A 21,340-nucleotide genomic window follows, 5' to 3' on the forward strand; every position below is an offset into this window, starting at 1 on the left:
TTCATGCTTGATTCTACTAAATAAAGAACAAAAAAGTGCCATATTAACCAAAAAAGACTGATAACTGACTGAATAATATTACACCTGCAAGACCTCCCTTTTTGTTTATAGGAATATCTTTGCTTCCAATGAACCCCAGCCAAACTTTTATATATGACAGACCCGAACAGGACATTTCCTTTTTTGGTCTTTACATTACACTGACCCAGTTTCAGAAAAATGAAGAAAACTAACAGCAATTAGTGTTGCAAAAGGCATTCATATATGGAGCCACTGTATTTAGACACAGAAAAAATGTCAAACAAAACCCAAAGTCAAGGTACTGAAAACTATATTCAAAATGTGGTTTCCACTGCGCTGCCTCGCTTACATCAGTGTGGAATCAGGCTGCCCCTCTCCTTGAGTCCAGACCCCTCCATGGCCACACTGTGGTGCAGTTTCCGCTCTAAGAGGGACTGGACGGGGGTGGACCAAGCCATGTTGGTTTTGACTGAGTTTCCTGCTGTAGTATAAAATTAGAGTTTTATGTGAATTGGAGGGGGTGGGACAGACACATAGCTGTTTAAGGACAGAGAGGAATGTAACCTACTTTTCTGTCAAACTCTGAAAACATCTGTGTAGTGTTTACCAATTCGGTGACAATTTAAGGTTCATGGGGGGAAAAGCTGGGGCTGAATTGGGAACCGACAAGAGTCAATAAACCAAGATGATCGGTCCTGGTGCTCCATTCTACCAGCTCGTTAATTGCAGTTAAGGTGGTCAGGTAATCCATCCCTGATTAGATGGATGTAATGAAAACCCAGCAGAGAATGGGGATTGTGCAATACTAGTTTCCATCCTCAATGTTCAATTGTGTGCAATGCATGTAAGACAGACTCATTTTCATTAAAACCAAAGATTTCACAGGGTTAACTCATTAATTATATATTCCTCTGTGATTGTAGGTGTGCTAATCAGTTACATCAGCTGATGCAGAAATGCTGAAGCAAAAGAAACCTGCAGAAACTCAGCCTTTCATGAAAAACATTTGGCCATCATAGATGAGATCTGGTGAAATTAATTCTGGTCTCTGCTGACACCAGGTGGACTGAGATGCTTAATACAGTTCATATAGTCAATTATTGTGCATGTGAGTCTGAAAAGAGGATGTTTACACCATGTTACAGACGTGAAGAACTGACTCTCGTCTCTCTCACACACACACACACACACACACACACACACACACACACACACACACACACACACACACACACACACACACGAGTCCATTTCACGTTATAAATCAAATGTGTGCAACCGTGAATAGCAACACAGTGGGCACTAATCCTCACACATACTGTGGTGCACAGCTTAGATTATGTTTTACTAAAACCAGAAAATGTAAGTCACTTTACTACAAACCAGTTTGTGTTGCTTTTATTATTAATTGTACAAACAGTGGAGTTCCAGGCGTAAGTAGTGCATAGAAGCCTCTTGAAAGGCCTGTTAAACAAATTTACAGATGCTGTGTATGGTGGGGGCAAAGTTTGGTACATATATTATCATCCATTATCATATTATCTGGACCCCAGAAATACAGTCAGTTAAGTTTAGTGCAGACCTATTTAATTTTAAACAACATACCTGTTTTCTAACATTCAGCACTAACAAGGCATGAAGTCCAGCAACAACATATATTAATACTTTATCTTTAACAAAAGACAGCAAACGCATTGATTCTCCTCCTGGTCATTGTCTGACGGCTGCAAAAGTCTCTTTGAGTAATTTGTTCCATTCTCTGGGAAGTGCTCGAGTTTGTGTTTGTCATCAGAGGTTGATAGTGGGAAGTACCAGCATTTGATGATTTAGTCCATGTCTTTGGTTTGTGGTGATCTTGGCAATGTCGGAACATTAAGGATCAGTTTTTGCAAGTTTTAGCCCATTTACTAAGAATTATATATACTGTCTATTCAGTGAACCATTTTCCAAAGCATATTACAGTCTCAAAGATTTTTGAATGGACTCACTTTTTCCATTTCTTTCAATAAAGACTATTTCACACTTTCATATTTAAAAATTCTAGCTTGTTCCTCATTTGTTTCCTACTGCAGTGTAGATCTAAAGATGGCTGAGTGTCGTCATACTAGTGAAGAAACAACAGTTGTTCTGCAGAAAAAAAGCAGAAATTGAAATAACAGACATTTGCAGTCTTTTCTGTAATACTGTTGGAAACAAAGACAAACCAGAAATATGTTTAAAGCTCAGTCCTATTTTAACAACGTCATACCATTTCTTCCAGCACATCTGACTGCAGAAGTTGCCCCCCTAAACGTTTTAAAAGGTATTTCAGAAGCTGACAGGTGTTCAAACCTGAACACCACAATTCCATTTAAAATGGTCTGCACTTTAAAAACCTGCTGAGGCATCAAACCTGCTTGAGATGAGCAATAAAGCACTGTAAAAATCATGTCTACTTTTACTGTCTAAACTGCAGTATTGTGCAATAATTCAAAGAACACTTGTCACCTGCGTTACCAGGTAACAATAATTTAAGTTATAGACAATAATAAAAGTAGACGTTACTATTCAGCGCGATGGATTATATGTTTCAAGCACATTTCAAGTAGATTTTAATACAATACCAAAATGAGTGGGAACAATGTCTGCCTGGATGGCAGGGAATCGCATTCAAGGATCTATAAATGCTGGAGCGTCGGGGGCCCTAGTGGTCTAAGATGCATGCGATCACTTTGCCTGTCTGATTCTCTACTGTATTGCGTCAAATAAAGGCAAAAATTCTAAAAAAATATCTAAAATACTTGCACTTTGGAAAATGGTCAGTAGTAATGTAATGTATAGTTGATATGTAATAAATAGGCTAAAACATGCAAACCACCTGTATGGTCCGTTAATAGAGCGGACATACTTGGGGATCCTACATTCTTTTAGCCGGCTTGGCAATAAGCTGCCTTTCTCTCTCCAGCTCCTTCTCACGTTGTTGCTCCTTCTCCAGAGCCTCCTTCTGCTTCTGTTGCTGCAGCTTCAAAGCTCTTTTCTGAGAGAAAACAACAGTCAACATTTAATCAGTGTATGCATTGTTTAATTTGCATCCATCCACCAACATTTGCTCCTTATCTTGGAGCATGGTGTCAGCTACACTAACGCAGAACACTGACTGAGATGAGAGATACCTTTAGTTTAGTTGTCTTTTCATGGAGCATAATCATCTCTTTCCTTATGTTGACCAGTTTATTGTGGTAAACCTTCGCCTCTGTAAACTAAAGACAACAAACTGGATTAGAAATCATTCCTGCTGGCTGGTGTACAAACAAGAGCAACGTGAGTACAAATGAGATTATAATTCAGTCCAAACATACCAGTGAATTGAGCTCCAGTAAGGCATTACATTCTCTGAACTTGGTGACTTCTTGGTCCAGTGTGTCTAACAATATCAGCTGATTTTGTCTGGTTGAGACACAAACAAAGACTAGGAAATAAATGTCATCAAGTGCACGTGTTCACCAAAAAATTGCTCATGTTTAAAGGACATCTACTGAATATCAGTCAATGTCAGATTCTCTTAGCATCTTGGTTTTCTCTACTCAAGTTTTTAATGATTTTCTTCTTTACATTATTCCTTGATCTCATGGTGTTTTCCCCAGAGGCATGGTAGGAAAAGTGACATGGGAAAGAAAACCTTCATACTTTTTAAGACTACTCAGATCCAGCCAGAGCTTATTCACCAGGTGACTGAACTAATCAGTACAACTTCAACCTGTTAGGGTAAAACTTATCACTGAAATCACTGATTGGAATCTTTAGTTGGAATAAAACTGCCATGAACTCATGGCACGTATTTACCTGTTCCTGATCTAGCACAATCCCCTGACACTTTTACAGTTTCCCCCACAAGTAGACTGGTGAGACAGTGCTTATTAAAATGTTCTGCTGACATAATATTGGTGAAAATAGTATTAGAAAGTACTGCAGTACCTATCGAGAGGTCCCTTGCTGGTGACCATCAGGTGCAAAGCGTCATGAAACGCTAAGTAATACTCACGTGAGCTCTTGGAGTGCTCGTTTAGAGTTCTGTAGATCTGGTAGGTAGTGAGAAAATAATCCCTCTGTGAGTTTGTCCACCGCTTTCTTATCCACAAACACATTCTCTGCAGGGGCTGAGCTCTCCAGATGCAGGGATTCCTGCTGCGGCAACTGGAGACCTGTCAAATATTTAAGAAAAAATGTACAAAGCATTTAGTATTGTGTCACAAAAGTCCCTTCAATAAATTAACCAATGATCTTTTAGCTTCACAAAGGCACAAGATTGCATTGTTTTAAGTTATGTATAGTAGGTCACGTCTTTAACATAAATAAGGGCTGAAAGCTATACTGAAGACCTTGTATAATCCATCCCATATTTTATTTATTTTTCACCAAAATAATCACTGGACATTGCTAGTATAATAAGCATGCAATAATAGAAATTTTGCCTTGCATTTGTTCATGAACATACTTAAAAAAATTTGTTGAATCTTGCACAATGTTGAATTGTCTTCAACAGTGACCTGGCAAAAGTGCCATCTTATCACTCATCTTATTTTGTATCGAATTGTTGCTGCTCTGAAACTCTGGCCTAACCCGCTGCAGTCACTGGTTGATGCTTCAGGAACGCTGTGCCAGAAATGATCCAGGAGCGACCTCATGAAATAATCTGCAATGTCACCTAAAAATCAAAACATTTATACCTTTCTGGAATTTCATGGCTGGTTCTCGTTACACATCCTCTACCTGTCTGAGCCTGCAACTTGTTTGACTGTTATTCTGTTTATTAATGACTCCAGATATATTGTTATATATAGGGATATATTGTTTTATTGTTTCTTTCATAAAATATTTAATTTGGTTTATTTTATTCTATTCTATTTTTTACTATTTGTTAGTTGTTGGGCACAAAAGAATTTCACTACACGTTGTACTGTGTATGACTGTGTAAGTGACAAATAAACGTGATTTGATTCTGTCTGTTCCTGGTATTTTGTTTCTCAGTATACGTGTTAATATGGCACTCTGCTGATTTTACTCATAAAAGGTGAGTTTACTCATCATGAGTACTACTCAGCCTGTGCAAACTATTCTACGTGGCTCTGGAGGAGCTTTCTAAAGTCTGTGAAAATAATCCTGATGATGACCTCAGGGTTATCTCGACTTGGGCTTGGAGGATTTAAATTTTTAACTAAAAGCCTGTGTTACAAACTGGGGGTGTGAAGTTTGAAATATGTGGGTCATGTATAAGTCAGAGAGGGTCTAATGCCGCTTTTATGTCATATAGGAGAGATGAGAAAGATTCCCATGTTTATGACTTGTGAGCGTTGATGTCATTAGACAACTCAAGCCAGTCGTATGATTGCAGAGTCGGTTGTGTTATGGTAAAAAAGAGAAAAGAAAGTGCAATAACAATATAACACTGCGACTATATCCAATAAATTTGGGTTTAATTACCTTGAAAAATACACTTTGGCTAGTGTGAGGGATCCATGTTTGTTTGGTTTTCAGGCACTTCTGTATTACTAAGCACCAAGTCGAATATCAGAGCTTTCAGAAAATATGTCTTTGTCATAATCATGACTTGGATGTTGACATAAACGCTATTTACAATTCATGAACTGGCAATTATGAAAAAAAAACCTCTAATATGACATGAACAAAGCATAACCAAAGACTTGCATTATGGGACGTGCAGGATCCACGGTTTTTGGAGCTTGGCTTATACTGAAGGTCAGGATATCGCAGCCTCTGTTGCTTTGATTTGAACCCTTTTTCTTACTAAAATCTGTCACTCAGATTAGAATGCCCAGCCATCCTACTCTGTACAAAAGGTTAAATAGATGTATTAAACAAACTGCATGCTTAACCTTTAACACTAAACATTGTTTTGATGGTCATGGTCCCTTTCTCGGACCCCCACAAGTTGCATGAGCTGCCCAATGAGTGTCAGGCTTAAACTAGGGCTGGGGCTGCAGCTTGATTCAGCTAATCTATACTGAAGCTCAGGCAGCCTAGTCATAGTAGGCCAGACGGGTGTAGACAGTAGAGAGCAGGTGAAGCATCAGCACACATACCTTCACTGTGTGGAAGTTCACCCTGGGACGAAGGTCCTTCATCTTCCATCCCCTCTACCTCCATATGCAACGACTCTGTTGACTGCCAAGAAATTAGACAGACGGATCTCAGTTTTATCAAATTGAACCAGTTGAACCTCTGTGTCATAACGTTAGCTTATCACAACATCGAGCATCTAAACGTTGAGGAAGTGTTTAGCTAGCTTGCTGAGCTGACTCATACTGTGTACAGAAAGACACATTAACTTAGCAACCAGACAGCCAGCGGCTTAATATGTAAACATTTCACCTCAGTCAACGCCATCTTACCCGCTGGACTGTATATTTAACAGTAACTGTAGGTGCGATGAGTTCTGTTCACCAAAAGCAGAACAACAGCTAAAGATTTTGGATTTGTTGCTGCAGCGTCTGAAGGAACGTCACATGACTCCGGCGTCATCATGTGACTGCGGACGAAACCAAACTTGCTAATTCTTCCGAGTGCGGAGGTAGTGCTGTGACTCCGACGTTTACACCATTATTACCATGACAGTGTTTAAATTAAGGACGAGCAAAGTTTGTACAACCGAAAACTACATCTTTAGGTAAGTCTGTCTCGTGTTTTTAGACAAACTACCACAGTGCAAGTTTGTGTGTGTTTGTCGCGAACTGACATGACAAGATAGCTAACCTTTACTAGCTAGCTTGTTACTGTTTAGCCAAGGCTGTTTTTAAGAGGACTATTGAACTCAAAGTTTATCAGCTCTTGTAGGAATGTGAGTGACTTAAGGACGTGTCTTTAAAATATCAAGGCACCGACTTGATAGTGACATGAATAGGTCTGTTGAGATCTCTTTATAGAAATTGCTGAGCTGTACTGACGGGAAACGATGCTCTCTGTGCTCTGGTGTCACTGTACTGTGTTGCTCTCCTCCAGGTGCTAAGATGGAGTAGAAATGCGAGCTTGCTGTCGTAGCCCGCCACAAAAATGTGAATGATTACCCCAGAAGACAGTAACCTACAGACAGAGCTCACCTGGATATACCTTGCCCCCCGTAATTATTAAAGATGTCAGGTGGGAACTTCATGAGCAAGGTGCGGTCCGCCTTCAGGAGGGAGCGGAGCGAGTGGGACCTGAGCGACACGGCGCCCTTTGACTTCTCCGACGAGCTGGTGGAGGATGAAACGCCCAAATTCAACAAGCTAAAGGTCGTGGTCTCCGGAGAGATGTCAGACTACTCTGCCGGAGCTCCGTCCAACGGAGTGGCGGTGAACACGCTGGTGGTGGCGGATGATGATGATGACTCCCTGCTCGAGTCCTCTTCCAGCCTGGGCAGCCCGGGGTTAAATATGGACCCTTGTGACAACTGCAATAAGAAGAGGGAGAAGATCAAACACAGGAGGGTGATGAAGAGGCTTGTCATTGCAGCTTTGCTGTATTTCCTTTTCATGACGGGTGAAATTGTAGGTAAGAATATGCAGAGTGGACCTCACACTACATACTTATTTTATTACTGCTGGTCAGCCAGTGACTGTCATCACAGGAAACTGTATGACCAACCTGTCACAGAGAGGTGGAAGACAAACTAGCGAACCATTGTAAGGCTTCTAAGATGTGTTTGTCTGGAGCAGAGGTGCTATTTCACACAGGAAATGCTGTATTTTTAATGAGTGTGGCTACTGTTTCACTTGTACTGACATTTTTCAATGCGCTGACAACCACACATCACATTCGGTTCACCTCCCTTGTATTATGGTGGAGAGAGAAATCTTAGAGACAGATAACTCTAAACCTTGGCATACAACTACAAATCTGCATGCCTAAATATCTCAAGAGAAAAGCTAGAATTTTTGTTTTAATAGTAATTTGGATGAATTGAGCTCAGAATGACATCATGCAATCCAATACAACACATTCACCCACTGTTGCCTCAGGAGTTATCATCTATCTGACACAGTCTCAACTAAAAGAAAATAACTAAACAAAAGTAAGCTTTGTAGTATTATGTTTCAGGGCTGTTATCTAGGATTGAATTAGGCTCTGTGTAGGTGTCCATATTATCAAAGCCATCACCTTTATCTCCCAGCTCTACATCAAGACCATAGTTGCTGCAGTTTCTATGAGTCTGGATGGAAAGCAGCTGATTGATTATACATGTCCAAACATCATTTCAACCTCTGGTGTAGGAACTCTAAACACTTCCTTGTGCTAAACAATCTCCTAGATTATTATTAGGCACTTAAGTGTTGTTATCATTTTACTAATCTTTGGGTCATACATTTTCAAGTATTATACCAGAAAGAAAACCATGGCACAGACATAAAAATGATCATGCTATATACTGGCCATTTTGAAAACCATTAGGTTGACATGTGCTAGACATTTTCTGTTTTGCAGCCGGATAACATATTTTTTTTCACATGAGATAGAGGGCCTTTGTTTCCTTTTATGAGTCCGTGTTTTCACATTCGATCATATACAATTTCACTTCACTGTTTTCAAAATTCTGTTATTATTTACCATGTTAATTATGTAAAAAAAAAAAAACAACTTTAAATGTACTTGTGGCTTCATCTGTCGGTTCACAGCATACCTAGAAATCTAACCAGGTACTTTGCTGTTGATGTATATCTGCACGGAGCCACACCCATCTCAACTTGTACTTTGTATCTCAAAATCTGTGCATGCACAAAAAGCTTCTCAGCAAATGTTCACATTGTCTTTTACTTTCAGGTGGTTATGTGTCAAACAGCTTAGCCATTATGACTGACGCTGTGCACATGCTAACAGATGTGGTGGGCATTTTGTTTTCAATGCTGGCCCTCTGGCTCTCCACAAAGCCACCCACCAAGAGATTCACCTTCGGACTGCATCGCCTTGGTAAACCTCAGATTTCTTTCCACTGCCCATTTCTCTCCACTGCTTCTGTCTTGTGTGAGGCAAACTGATACAGTACATGTGGTTTTGATGCAGATGAATCATGTTCAGAGATGTCAGTGTGTGTTCAGCAGTGTTCAAGCCATATCAGATTCCAGATATGATATTTTAGATTCAGTTATAAGTAAAGATGCTGATTTTTGAAATTTCTGCCAAAAACTGATACATTTAGATCCCCACAGTCAAGTATTTATCATTTCATTACAACATCACTTCGTGTCTAGTTTCCATCAGTGGAGGTTACCTATTACAGTGTAACTGTGGTGTTTGGTTACTGTACCTGACTGTCTTGTTTATTACTGAACATTACACTGTTGCCAAATGTCTGCAATCACTCATAGAGATAAGCACCAATTACTTCAACTCAAATGTAGATTAAAAGTAACACTTATTTATGTATTTATTTGGTATAACATTGTCAAACTGTCTAAACAAATTGTCTTTGTTTAGCATTTTTCTACAGCAGTTATGTCAGTCAAAGCTTCCCTGTAAGAAACAGACTGTCACACAATTGCCTGAAGCAAAACTAAACAAGTTTAATGTAATTAACCCTTATTTAAACAGAGCAGGTTGGCTAACAGTTACAATGAAAAAACAAAATAACTGGAACAGATAGAGTCATTAATAGAACATAATAATATACAATTAACAAGGTACAATTAAAGCAGTCACAGCCAGGTTCTGTAGAGGACAGTTAATGGGAACAGAGATTGAGGTACAAGTATTTTAACTTTTAAATGACATTGCAGATTTTCTATGTGGCTGCTGCACTAACAGTATATTAATACTATCGATATTAAACCCAGTCAGAGCGGAGATATGCTTTGATGGTTATTGTTATCTATATCTCTGGATCTTGAGAATAGCGTTTGTTTTGTTTCATCAAGGACTAAGTTAATAAAGGCATCTTTCAGTGTATTGAAGCAGAATCATTTCTCAGTGGATTATTGCCAACACGGTGTAAAACAGTGTTGTGAAGTGAAGTCTGATCCCTTTAAAGCATGGATAGTAATTATTAAATTTTAACAGATTTAATCAAGCAATTTAAATGATCTAGAGTCTTAAATCTTCCCAATATATCACACCAATATATTGGGCATTATTTTGATATTGTTTCCTACACCAGTAGATATTTGTAAGCGGTTTTTGCCCTGTACTGTTAAGCTAAGCTCCCTAGGTATTTAAGCACATTCTTCCTTTCTTAGACCTACTTATTGAAATCAGGATTTTCTCACAGCTTTTATTTTTTGTTATGAATTTGCTTTGTATATACAACTGATTGTGATTTCCTGGCCTAGAGGTGGTATCGGCAGTCTTCAGCGTGGCGCTCATTTACATTCTGACGGCCATTCTGCTCTATGAGGCGGTTCAGAGGACGGTACACCAAGACTTCGATATAGATGGAGATGTCATGCTCATCACTGCAGCTGTGGGGGTGGCTGTCAACCTCATGTAAGTGAAGAGCACATATGTAAATTTCTGTTTAGAGAAAAGTGTGAGGCTTTTACAAAACAAGAACTGAAGTGCAGCAACATTATAACGGTGAATGCATGCCTGTGAGTGTAGCGTGTCAGCAAAAGTTTAACAATTCAGTCCAAAGTACTGTCTAAAATGCACTTCATAGCTTTAAGTTGCTGATCCTCCGTATATAATGTTTGACCACAGTCAGTAGGTAAATATATGAAGACTCACTGCCTGCAGTTTCAGTTAAACCATGATGGTAATTGGACAAAATATATGTAATGTAATGTTTCTTGTGTCTTTTAGAATGGGTTTCTTGTTAAACCAAGGTGGTCACCTCCACTCTCATGGCCATGGTCACTCTCATGGCTCTGCAGCTGTATCAAGTTCACAGTCAGCTGGGTCAGGTCAGCAGCAGAGGCCGCATGGCAGCCTGGCTGTAAGAGCTGCCTTCATCCACGCTTTGGGAGACCTCCTCCAGAGTGTCGGGGTGCTCATAGCTGCCTACATTGTCCGCTTCAAGGTACCCTGCCTTTGTAAAGTATTGTTGGCCGTGAATGTTAACAATTAACACGGTTTACTTTTAATGTTACTTCCTAGAACCATTGTTTAGGAAACGATAAATCTCTTTGAGCTGATATAACTGAACATTTCTTTCAGTAGACTAGCTATATTTCCTTTCTGTAAATCTGGAGATTATAAGATTATAGGCAGCTGCATCAAGAGTAAAAGAGTAATTAGTACCTAACGAAATAATAATTTAACTGGTCATTTAGAGAGGGGTTGATTGAAAATTATGTTGGAGATCATCCCGCAGCACAGTGTGAACCATTTAGTTGTATATGCATGCTAATATCTACACATTTTTATCTGAAAGCATATCCTGATTTTACGTGAACTGGCTGTTTATTTTACTGTTTATTTTATTGCTTTTCTGTATTTCATGTGTTTTATTTCTTTATATTTCGTCATTCACTGTTATTTTATTTTTCTTGTTGTGAAGCACTTTGTACTTTGTTTTGATAAGTGCTCTATAAATAAAGTTTTATTATTATTATTATTATAATATTAACTCTTGTCAAACTAACTTTTCTTACCATTTCCAAACATTTAATCTCAAACAAAAATACAGACAGTTCTTTCCACAAATGCTCAGCAACACATGTGAACCTTGCCAACAATACCTTGTTGAACTAGTGGCTTTGAACAATGCAGTCATTCATTTTCGTGATGTATTTCTGTGTAATTGTTGGCTGTAATTGGTGGCCCCTAGTTTTAACTTCAACTTTTGAATTGAGATGATTTGAGATTAACCACTGGGATGGCTGAGCATGCGATAGGCGCTTGACAAATGCATGCTTTAATTATAGTAACTAATTACTCTTCAAAAAAATGTTAAAAAAAAAAAAAAAACAACAAAAAAACAACTTTTTTTTCAGATTTTAGTTGATCTGATGTAACCCTCTGTCTTCACAGCCGGAGTTGAAGTTGGCAGACCCCATCTGTACCTACATCTTCTCCGTTCTGGTTCTCTTCACCACATTTCGCATCATACGAGACACAATAGTCATTGTGCTGGAGGGTAAGTCTTTGGGCTTGGTCCCAGACTCCATGTTGTTGAGTGTTTAGAGTGGTGTAAGTGCAATAATGTGTTGTTTTTATCCTGCCGTGTCAGGTGTTCCCAGGCATCTGGACACTCTGCGAATCAAAGAGGACCTTCTGAAGCTGGAGGATGTCCAATCAGTTGATGAGCTGAATGTCTGGGCGCTGACGGCTGATAAGACTGCAGCACTAGTGCATCTCCAGCTCGGTGAGTAGCTACATAACATCAGTACACCCAATAAGGGAGAGAGAGTTGAAGGAATGAAGAAATATGTACATTTACTTCCTTTGTTTTCACACAAAAAACAGAATGTATTTTTGTCATCAATCATTTACAATGATTACTGATTTATTATGACTTGTTATTAACAATAGTTTTTGCAGTCCTGTTAAGGGTGTCAGAACATATTCAACCCTTTTGATGTTTCTTTCCTTATTTTTCTAGTGTTCCAGTCGTAATTCAGAAATAATAAAATTGGGTTTTTTGTCCTATTTTTTGTCATATATTATTCTAAAGTGTAGGGCTGTAACTAATGATTGTTTTCATTATGATTTATCTGCTGATTATTTTAATAATAGTGAAAAATGTACATCAGAAGATACTAAAGCCCAAGGTGACGTCATTAAATTGCTTGTTTTGTCTGAACAGCAGTCCAGAACACAAAAATATTCATTTTGCTCTCATATAAGACCAAAAAAAGCAGCAAATCCTCAAAATTTGGAAGATGGAACTAGCCAACATTTGGCATTTGACAGAAACGATTAATCAATTATCAAAATACTTGAAGATTATTTTTCTGTGGATCGATTTAATGATAAATTGCTTCAGCTCTAATTAAGTGAATTGCATATTTATTGAAAATGTAATGCAGAAATGTCATTTAAATAAATATTCAGACAACCGAGTCAACACTTGTTACAAATAGCATTGGCAGTTATTACAGCTTGAAGTGTTGTTGGATATGTTTCTGTCGCCTCGGTGTGTTTGGTCATTTTCTCAGTCAGGTTAGATAAAGACTTTCCAGGAACATTTATCTTCAAGTCTGTACACAGATTCTCAGAGGAACACGTCGTTCTGGCTCAGCCACTTTTGGCTGGACAACTTTGACTTGGGTAGTTTTCAGTTTTCATTTGGTACTGAGTTAAATGTCATTGACCTGAAATGTTTGTCTAAGATCTTTATCTGTTGCAAGATTTGCTCTTGAATTTGTTTGTATTCGGCTTTGATCTTTGTTTGAGTGAAGCTGCCACCATCAGGCTTCACAGTATGGATGTTGTTTGATGGATAATGTGCTGAGACTTGTTTCTTCCAAATGTAGCACGTTGCAGTATGTCTCAAGGCTTCAGTTTTTATGTCATCCGAGCACAGAATGTTTTTGCCTTTTATCTACCAAGAAACTTGAGTGCCAGTTCTTCCCTTGGCTCTCACCTTATATCATTGCATGTTCATGTGAAAAATACACTGTATTGTCACTGTATGTGTAGATTAGTGACAAAAAGTCAAGATCTTTACTGAAGACACTAAAAATGTCATGTATAGCACATGTTGGTCCTGCTTCTGAGCCTCTTACCTATATTATTTACAGTTTACTCCATATTCCTGTTTAGCAGGCTGCAGATTCTTCACAAGAGGGAGCTGTTTGGTCTTTGTCAAAGCAGTCCTACTCATGCAACTTGCGTCACCTACAGGAAACAAAAGTAATAGCAGCAGCAGTAGTTTAGACCTGTAGATGTAGACATGGCAATCTAATTTGCTGCTGTGGTTTCTCTTTGTGCTTGGTGCTGTAGATTTGAAGTCAAGAGTTACTGATTGTGACTTCACATGTTAAAGACCATGACCTTTCACCTCATGTCTAAATCTGTGTCCCAGTTCCATACAACATACTAACATTTAAGCAGGCTTTGAGTATGTTGTGTGTTTACACCAGAAAGGTGTCACAGTTATAAAAAACATACTAAAAAACATGTGATTTCTTAGAGATTTTTGAGTGTGCTGTCTCCACAATGTCATGCACAAAGGAAATGGAGGACCTGTTCCCAGCTGCAAAAAATGAAAACGAATTGTGGATAGTGGTTAAACAGCTTTGTAAACACCCCAGAAAAGAAAAAAACATTTTGATGTCTTGTGAAGTTTAATTGGCAGAGACCTTCCAAAGTCACAGTTTGACATGCACAGCGTGGTATCGTGTCATTTCCTGTTAGTATAAAATGGTTAAGTATGTGGATTTTTTTGTATTGTAACTGGAAGGAACAGTATACTAACACAATTAGTATATACTGTATAGAATTAGTATGTAGAAGGGAATAGACCTTTTTCCCAGCAGACATTTTGACTTGTCATAGCAGGAAAGCACAGGTGTAACTAAAGACATTAACAGTGGCTCAGTTCATTAAGTGTTCCAGTAAACCAGTGAGCTAGCACCAGAGCCATGAAACTGGCACCCCTAACTGGAACACAGTCGTTATTCATTTGATTAATTACACCTGTGTTTTCCCTGCAATGACATGTCAAAATATCTGCCTTGAAAAAGGTCTATTGGGACAAACTGCAAGTTGTTTCATTTATATTCAAATGCATTTTTGTGTTCACAGCGCCCTCTAGTGCTAACAACTGGGAGGACGTCCAGGCGAAGGCCCGCCACCTACTGCTTCACACCTACGGTCTCACCAGGTGCACAGTGCAGGTCCAGACACACAGGCAGAGGCCAGTACGCAGTTGTGCACACTGCCAGCTGCCCAGCGCCTAAAGAGAGACTCATGCTTACATTGACTTCCACAGTGCATTTCATGGAGCCAGACAGCAGAGAATACAGTACACAGAGGATGTTGCACCGCTGTCGCAGCTCAGTGCCACAGCAACAGCCACAGTATACGGTTGCAAGTGGAAAAAGACTGGTGCCAAAGGATAGTTAGTGGACCAACAGCAGGTGCACATTTCTAATCACTACAGCCTCCAGGGACCTTTATGCTCTTATGTTTGCTAAGCTTTCAGAGTGGAGTTTGAATGCTTAAAGTCTCAGCTGAGAAGAAGGGGAAAAAAACTTGCTCTTAATTCACCATTAAAGCCTATTCCAACAGGTAACTTTTTTTGGTATTTTACTGTTCGCTTTATCACGATTGATGTTTTGTCATCAGATGTAAATGTTACTTTTTGTTACTACTTGTGAGGACTGTATACTAAGATTTTATTATTTTACTAAGTATGTCAGCAAATGCAAAGGTACCTCATGTAATTCGATGATAACTGTGGTCACAGTGCATATAAGCAGCCCTCCTCACCACTGGCATAAGTGAGGCAAAAAACCTTTATTGTGTCCATTTAGTGGACATTACATCTCATTAAACTTAATCATTAATAATCTTCAGCCAAAGTCTGTTATAAGGCAGATTTTTAAAAAAGACAACAACCTTAGATATGCATAAAGCAGTCTGTATTGGCTGTACTGACCAACACTTAGAATACCACCACCATGTCTCTTAATTAACTGGTGAGCAGGCAACTGACAATCAAAGTTTGACTGACTTTGAATAAAGGTAAATGCTACAGTGTTTGTACGCCTTCAGTATGGTTTCTGCTTTACACTCTATACTCTGCTTTTTTCATATCATTAACTGGCAGCATAATAATGCAGACAGGTTTGGGAAATCTTTAGTATTTCAGATTTGCAGTGTTTTTCAAAGAGAGAGATGTGAGTTAAAATTTGCCAATAATAGTGTTTATAATGTGTCTCTGTGAAGTGTTGAGAGGCTGTGGGGGGTTTATGGTTAACCTTTCCACGTCTCTGATATTAATCATCAAGGGACATCAGGAACTGGATCACTTCTTTTGTTTTTCTCAGTATCTCGTTTTTCTGGGTGTACATGTTAGTAAATTGAAACTTTTATTCTGCACAATTTTCACAATCCAAGTGAAAGCTTCTACTCAAATGTTATTTTGAACCACTGTTGCAATTGTTTGACCCATCCTCATTCACATATGTGTTATCCATTTGGAAATAATAAAAAAACATGGAAAAAGTATGAATACATAATGTGAGATGTTGACTGTATACCATAGTGTGCTGGATATGTTGCTTTTCAACACTAGGTGGTGCACTTCTACAATAGCAGAGCAATTCTTTTCATGACAAGCATTTTGTTAAGATAACATGCATATAATTTGCATTACACTTCTCGATTTGCCACCTTGTTCTTCATATGATGAAACTGCTTTGAAAAATGTAGTTTTTCTTGCATTATTGGGTGTGCAAGTATTGTGGCAGATGAAGCCTTTTGGAGAAAAAAGGATGTTCTATACAGTATGAATATTGAGAAAGTAGTACATAAATATATGGCTGAAAATTGGTGAATTTAATATGTCAAATCTGAGGATATGTATTTACCATATATTTGAAACAGTAAAACATCAACTACTTAAGGCTTTTCACACAAAACAAGCTTAATATTTAAATGTAGACATATCAAGGGTTTATTATTGACAACATGTGTCTCAGTTTCTAGGCAACAGCTGTGTTAAGATAAAGCCACTGAACCAAAGGCAGACAACTCCTCTGTTTGTATTACAGCAGAGCTAATAGTTCACAGCATCCACATGACTGCCCTGCCTTATTTTAGAGTACAATAAACTGCAGTAATGAGCCCTCTCAGTCACTAGTACCTGAACCAGTTACAGTAGACTACTTAAAAGAAACAAGTCACAAGACAAAAGTGTTTTCATAGTTTTAGCATTGAGGTGTACCACTGATAACACATGGGGAATTCCATCTCTCGCTTCTCATTCACTGAATGAGCAATACCTGCTTTACTTGCTGGTCACATGGTCTGTGGTGTCATGATGTCTGTGACCCAGTCACGTACACAAATTCCACACACTATATCCTTCCTCTTCTGTCATTGTTTCCCTAAATAACCTTTCAGTTGCACATGAGGTGAAATTAAGTTCTGACTGTAGCATACACCTCTTTGGCCTTACAGTATATTTGACTACATAATACAAGAACACTGAAAATGCCCTCCAGCCATAAAGAGTCGGTGTTTGTTCACAGTACCTCATGTTTACATTGTCTAAAGCTGCTGAAATGTGACAGAGAAGCATCTATGTAGCATTTAAAATCAGAGAAAAACATTGGCTGGAATCTAAACAGTAACAGTAAAGAGCAAATGTTTGAACAGGAAATGTTTGAAATGTGAAACACCCTTGCTGACATATGATCAATGAAAAGAGCAACTCAAACAGACCAGAAAACAATACCCATTACTCTCCTCTCTCTTTCTTCACACCCCTTGTTTAGTGTTTAATAATTCATGAAACGCTTTCAGATTCACAGTGCAGCCCACAGTCCAGCAGGCTGTGTATGCCAGACAGTGCCATAGGCAGACACTGTGGGAGGGAGCGTTTTCTGATGTTTTTGCTCTCTTCTGAGATATGAGATGGACGTTAAAAGGATTATCTCTGATTATGAAGCACAATGGGCGTGTTAAATGCCCACGCAGCCATAAACTAAGCAGATGAGTGCATTTGCCCATTGCTTGGATGGCAGTAATTACTTTACAGCTGTCCTAGCTGGCAACATCTCATTGGTTTTCTTGTCTGCAAACAACATATAAACAAATACTGACTGCATCTATGGAGATTAAAAAATGGAAAAAAAGCAATGTTTTACTTGGTGGAGTTTCAAAGTTCAATCTTGACCTCGTAAACAGCAGTTCACAAAACAATCTCACCTTGTTGGAGGACCACAATGGAAGTAAGCTTTTTAGGCTTTATTGTGTTTTACTCCTTGATGATTGTAACTACTGCTGCGCAGAGTTATTATGTATTTTTAATCATCAAATAAATTAAATCAATCACTCAATCACTCAACCTAATGGTCCATTTAGTAGCACATTCATCAGCAGATGGAATTTGCTCACTTGTCACAACTACATGACAACTTGACAGACTCTATCGGCTGATGAAGATCATGTGGGACCTTGAAGTGAGATAGTTTTGTCAATTAAATATTAAGATTTAACCTATTCATTTAAAACATTAGACTTTTTTCACCACAAACATTTTGACTCGTCATAGCAGGAAAAGCACAGGTGGATATAATAACATGAATAATGGCTGCATTCCAAGGCGTGCCTTTTTCAGGAAACTGGTATTGTGCATATTGGTTTACTAGCATGTTTTCCTGGGACACCTAAATGGAGTGGAGCCATCGTTAGTATTATTAGTTACATCTGTGCTCTTTCTGATAAGTCAAACTGTCTGCTGTGAAAAAAGTCTATTTAATAATGTTTTTACATACAGACATAAACACGACTAGAAAGAATAGGTTGGCATTAATCTTTCTTATTTTCAACAAAATCAACAACGCATTGGTCAATTTCTCAATATATTCTGACTTCCCCAGCCTGTCGGTGGCACTCAGCCACAAGCCCATTCTACTAAAAACATAAATCTTTAAAGGAATAGTTTACATTTCAGAAAATATGCTTATTGACTTTCTTGCTGAGAGATAACTGAGATCAATATTCCTGTCATGTCTGCACGCTAAATAGCTATGAGGCTAGAGCCAGCAGACAGTTAGCTTAGCTTAGCATAGAATAAAGACTGAAAAGAGGGGGAAACTATACTATGCTATATCTTGTTTGTTTAATCTGTACAAAAACCGAAGTGTAAGTAACTACAAGTTGTGCCGAATGTTCTACCTTTGGACATAGCTGGGCAATCTGTTTAAGCTAAAGCTAAGCTAACTGGTTGTGGCAGGTAGCTTCATATTTACCATACAGATTGTCAATCTTGTCATCTGACTTTCAGCAAGAAAGTGAATATGAATATTCTAAAACTATTCCTTTAAAAATGGGTCACAAATCTATGGTTTCACTTTCAAAAAAAGGCTCAGTTATTTCCTGAAACAGCTGGGCACTCTAGTTTTCAGCAAATGTTACACAAACAGGGATAAATAATGCATTTGTTGGGGACTATTTTCAGTGGTGGATTAATACACATTTCGTGCTCTTGTGAGTATTTACAGCACCTGGACAGTGCATGAAGGATCGATTCAAAATAAACTACATTGCCCATGTTCATTGTAATGGAGGAACATGTCACAGAGCACAATTATGTGGCTCATTTGTGTTTTTAATAGTTTTTGGACAGCAACAGGCCTTTTTCACATCAGACATTTTAACATGTCACAGCAAGAAAAGCACAGCTGTAAATTAAGGAATTAATGATGTCTTCATTCCATAAAGCTGCTTCAGTTTCAAGGTCTTGGTATTATGAATGGTTGCTCACTGTCATACTTGAATACAGTGGACCCATTGTTAATGTTATTAGTAACGCCTGTGCTTTTCCTACTATAATAAGTCAAAATGTCTGCAGTGACGAAGGCCAGTGAAGGTCTATGGCACAGAGCAATAAGCTATATCAGGCTTTGGCTACACAGCCAATACTTGTTAGTTGGATAAATTCATTGTTAGTTTAGGTCCTATAATGGGATTTGTTGATTAAATATGTTTATGCTTTCTTGAACTTATGAGAACAAAAGAAACACTCTGATGAAAAAAGTTGAACATGATCACAATAATAATTTATTGACAATGTACAGTACATTACTTACTGAATTTACATTTTATCTTTCACATTTAGACACTATCGTACATTCACATCTACTTTAAGAGCCTCTGGGTTGCTATGACTACCAACTTCCCTGTCAAATTAAACACCACAACTTATTCAATATAAACATACCTCTCTAGCTGTAATCACAGAAACCCAGAGTAAATTTGTCTTTATTCACTTAGACTTATCTGTTTTCTACTGTTGTGGATGGATGTCCTTGAGCTGAGCCACTACAGAGCAGGTTGAAACCCCACCAGTGGAGCAGAAGCATTTCCGCACACTGAGTGTCAAAGCATCCTAGTTTGTGCAGAAAGGATTCTGTTAGACTGATGGGGGGCAGGCAGGTAGACTGTGGATCTTTCTAGCAGGTGCCCGCCTTTTTTACTTAGTGAGGCTCTTCACCAACTCCAGCTCCTCCACTGGTTTCCACTGCTGATTTATGGTGATGAGCTGCAGCGAAATGCCAGAAATAAAAAAAAAAATTAGGTTTCACCTGACCTAGTTGCAATTTTTACACCAACTTAAAGTGACAGGTAACATGACTGGCTGCACGGTGGCGTGTACCAGCGTGTTCTGCAACATAAACATCATTATTCTAATGTCACAATAGAGGGCTGGTACCAATTTGATAACATTTCTTCCTCAGTGACTCAGCTGATTGCAGCTGCATGCTGGAAGATTCTGCTTGTATTTAAGTGCCAAGAATAAAAAAGGCTTATTAACAACCATACAAACGTTATCAAATGATACGTAATGTTAGGAATGTTACCTTTTGGGGTTTTGATGGGTCTACTCTCTCCCATGGTTCTGGGTTTCTGGTCTTATTCAAACTAAACAGTGAATGAAAATGTTGCATCATTATTAAGCATTTCTTACATGCCAGAGGCAGATAGAAGTAAGACTAAGTATGAAAACAGGTGTAATTTAAAGCACATATTATAAAATAAATACAGTGGAATATAATTTTATCAACATGAGAAAAAGAGTGCAATAACACTCACATAACATCAGGCTTAGTAAGTAGAAAGTAGATCGAAGCAGAGGTGGCTCCTGTTGCAGCAAAAGCCATGAACCCTATCAGAGGGATCAGCTGGAACACACGTAAATGATTTTTTGAAAGTTTTTAAATGTGCATCATATTAAAATATCTTATATTCTACATTGGCTTTGTAGCCAATGTTCATGATAAAAAAAAATCACATTTAACATAGTAAAAATGTAAACTGCTCACCTCCTTTTTCTTTCTCAACATTTGGAAAAATCCAGCCATTTTTCTAATTTCTCAAATGCCTAAAGAGAAATTGATCATAATTCCACTTAACGATGACGAGTCCATTCAGTGAATTAAACTCAACAAGACATAGAGGCAGCTGTGTGTGGCTGGTCTCACCTGTTGTTGGCGTGAAGTCCTTGATGTCTCTTAGCGCAGCATCCTGTGAGTCCGGCTGATGTAGGCTGGATGAGAGGTAGTACGAGGTGAAATGCACGTAGACAGACAGAGCTTCCTGCACTGAAATGCACCAGTGGAGTCCAATTCGTCAACAGAGCCACTTTGCTGATGATCAATACATTTTCTGAGTGTGCAGCTCCCTCTTCTGGCCACGTTTGAAAACTGAAAGTCAACGGCTGGTAAATGGTTTGAAGTGT

The 21,340-nt window shown here is 38.5% G+C and overlaps 3 protein-coding genes across 4 annotated transcripts; 1 reads left to right on the top strand and 2 right to left on the bottom strand.

The window, feature by feature from the left end:
- Positions 1–1,404: 1,404 nt before the first annotated feature.
- On the bottom strand, positions 1,405–7,253 carry bloc1s6 (biogenesis of lysosomal organelles complex-1, subunit 6, pallidin). 2 transcript variants are annotated; one of them, XM_044189437.1, is made up of 6 exons: positions 7,116–7,253; positions 6,102–6,183; positions 4,043–4,202; positions 3,360–3,447; positions 3,174–3,260; positions 1,405–3,037 (listed from the first exon to the last, which is right to left on the bottom strand). In XM_044189437.1, exons 2-6 carry the CDS (start codon positions 6,163–6,165, stop codon positions 2,918–2,920), a joined length of 519 nt encoding a protein of 172 aa, XP_044045372.1. In that variant the 5' UTR covers positions 6,166–6,183; positions 7,116–7,253; the 3' UTR covers positions 1,405–2,917. The 2 variants fall into 2 exon arrangements, with proteins under 2 accessions (XP_044045372.1, XP_044045305.1); XM_044189370.1 differs by lacking the exon at positions 7,116–7,253 and adding an exon at positions 6,411–6,550.
- On the top strand, positions 7,149–16,101 carry slc30a4 (solute carrier family 30 member 4). Its single transcript, XM_044187487.1, has 7 exons — positions 7,149–7,548; positions 8,815–8,961; positions 10,317–10,470; positions 10,786–11,002; positions 11,956–12,061; positions 12,155–12,289; positions 14,674–16,101. The coding sequence occupies exons 1-7, from the start codon at positions 7,149–7,151 to the stop codon at positions 14,826–14,828; spliced, it is 1,314 nt and encodes a 437-aa protein (XP_044043422.1). The 3' UTR covers positions 14,829–16,101.
- A 3,538-nt stretch (positions 16,102–19,639) lies between these two features.
- On the bottom strand, positions 19,640–21,263 carry lg1h15orf48 (linkage group 1 C15orf48 homolog). The gene is made up of 5 exons (XM_044189557.1): positions 21,084–21,263; positions 20,925–20,983; positions 20,695–20,783; positions 20,463–20,523; positions 19,640–20,143 (listed from the first exon to the last, which is right to left on the bottom strand). The coding sequence occupies exons 2-5, from the start codon at positions 20,961–20,963 to the stop codon at positions 20,075–20,077; spliced, it is 258 nt and encodes an 85-aa protein (XP_044045492.1). The 5' UTR covers positions 20,964–20,983; positions 21,084–21,263; the 3' UTR covers positions 19,640–20,074.
- Positions 21,264–21,340: the final 77 nt, after the last annotated feature.

The sequence above is a fragment of the Siniperca chuatsi genome, linkage group LG1, assembly GCF_020085105.1.
Source record: "Siniperca chuatsi isolate FFG_IHB_CAS linkage group LG1, ASM2008510v1, whole genome shotgun sequence".
Lineage (NCBI taxonomy): Eukaryota > Metazoa > Chordata > Actinopteri > Centrarchiformes > Sinipercidae > Siniperca > Siniperca chuatsi.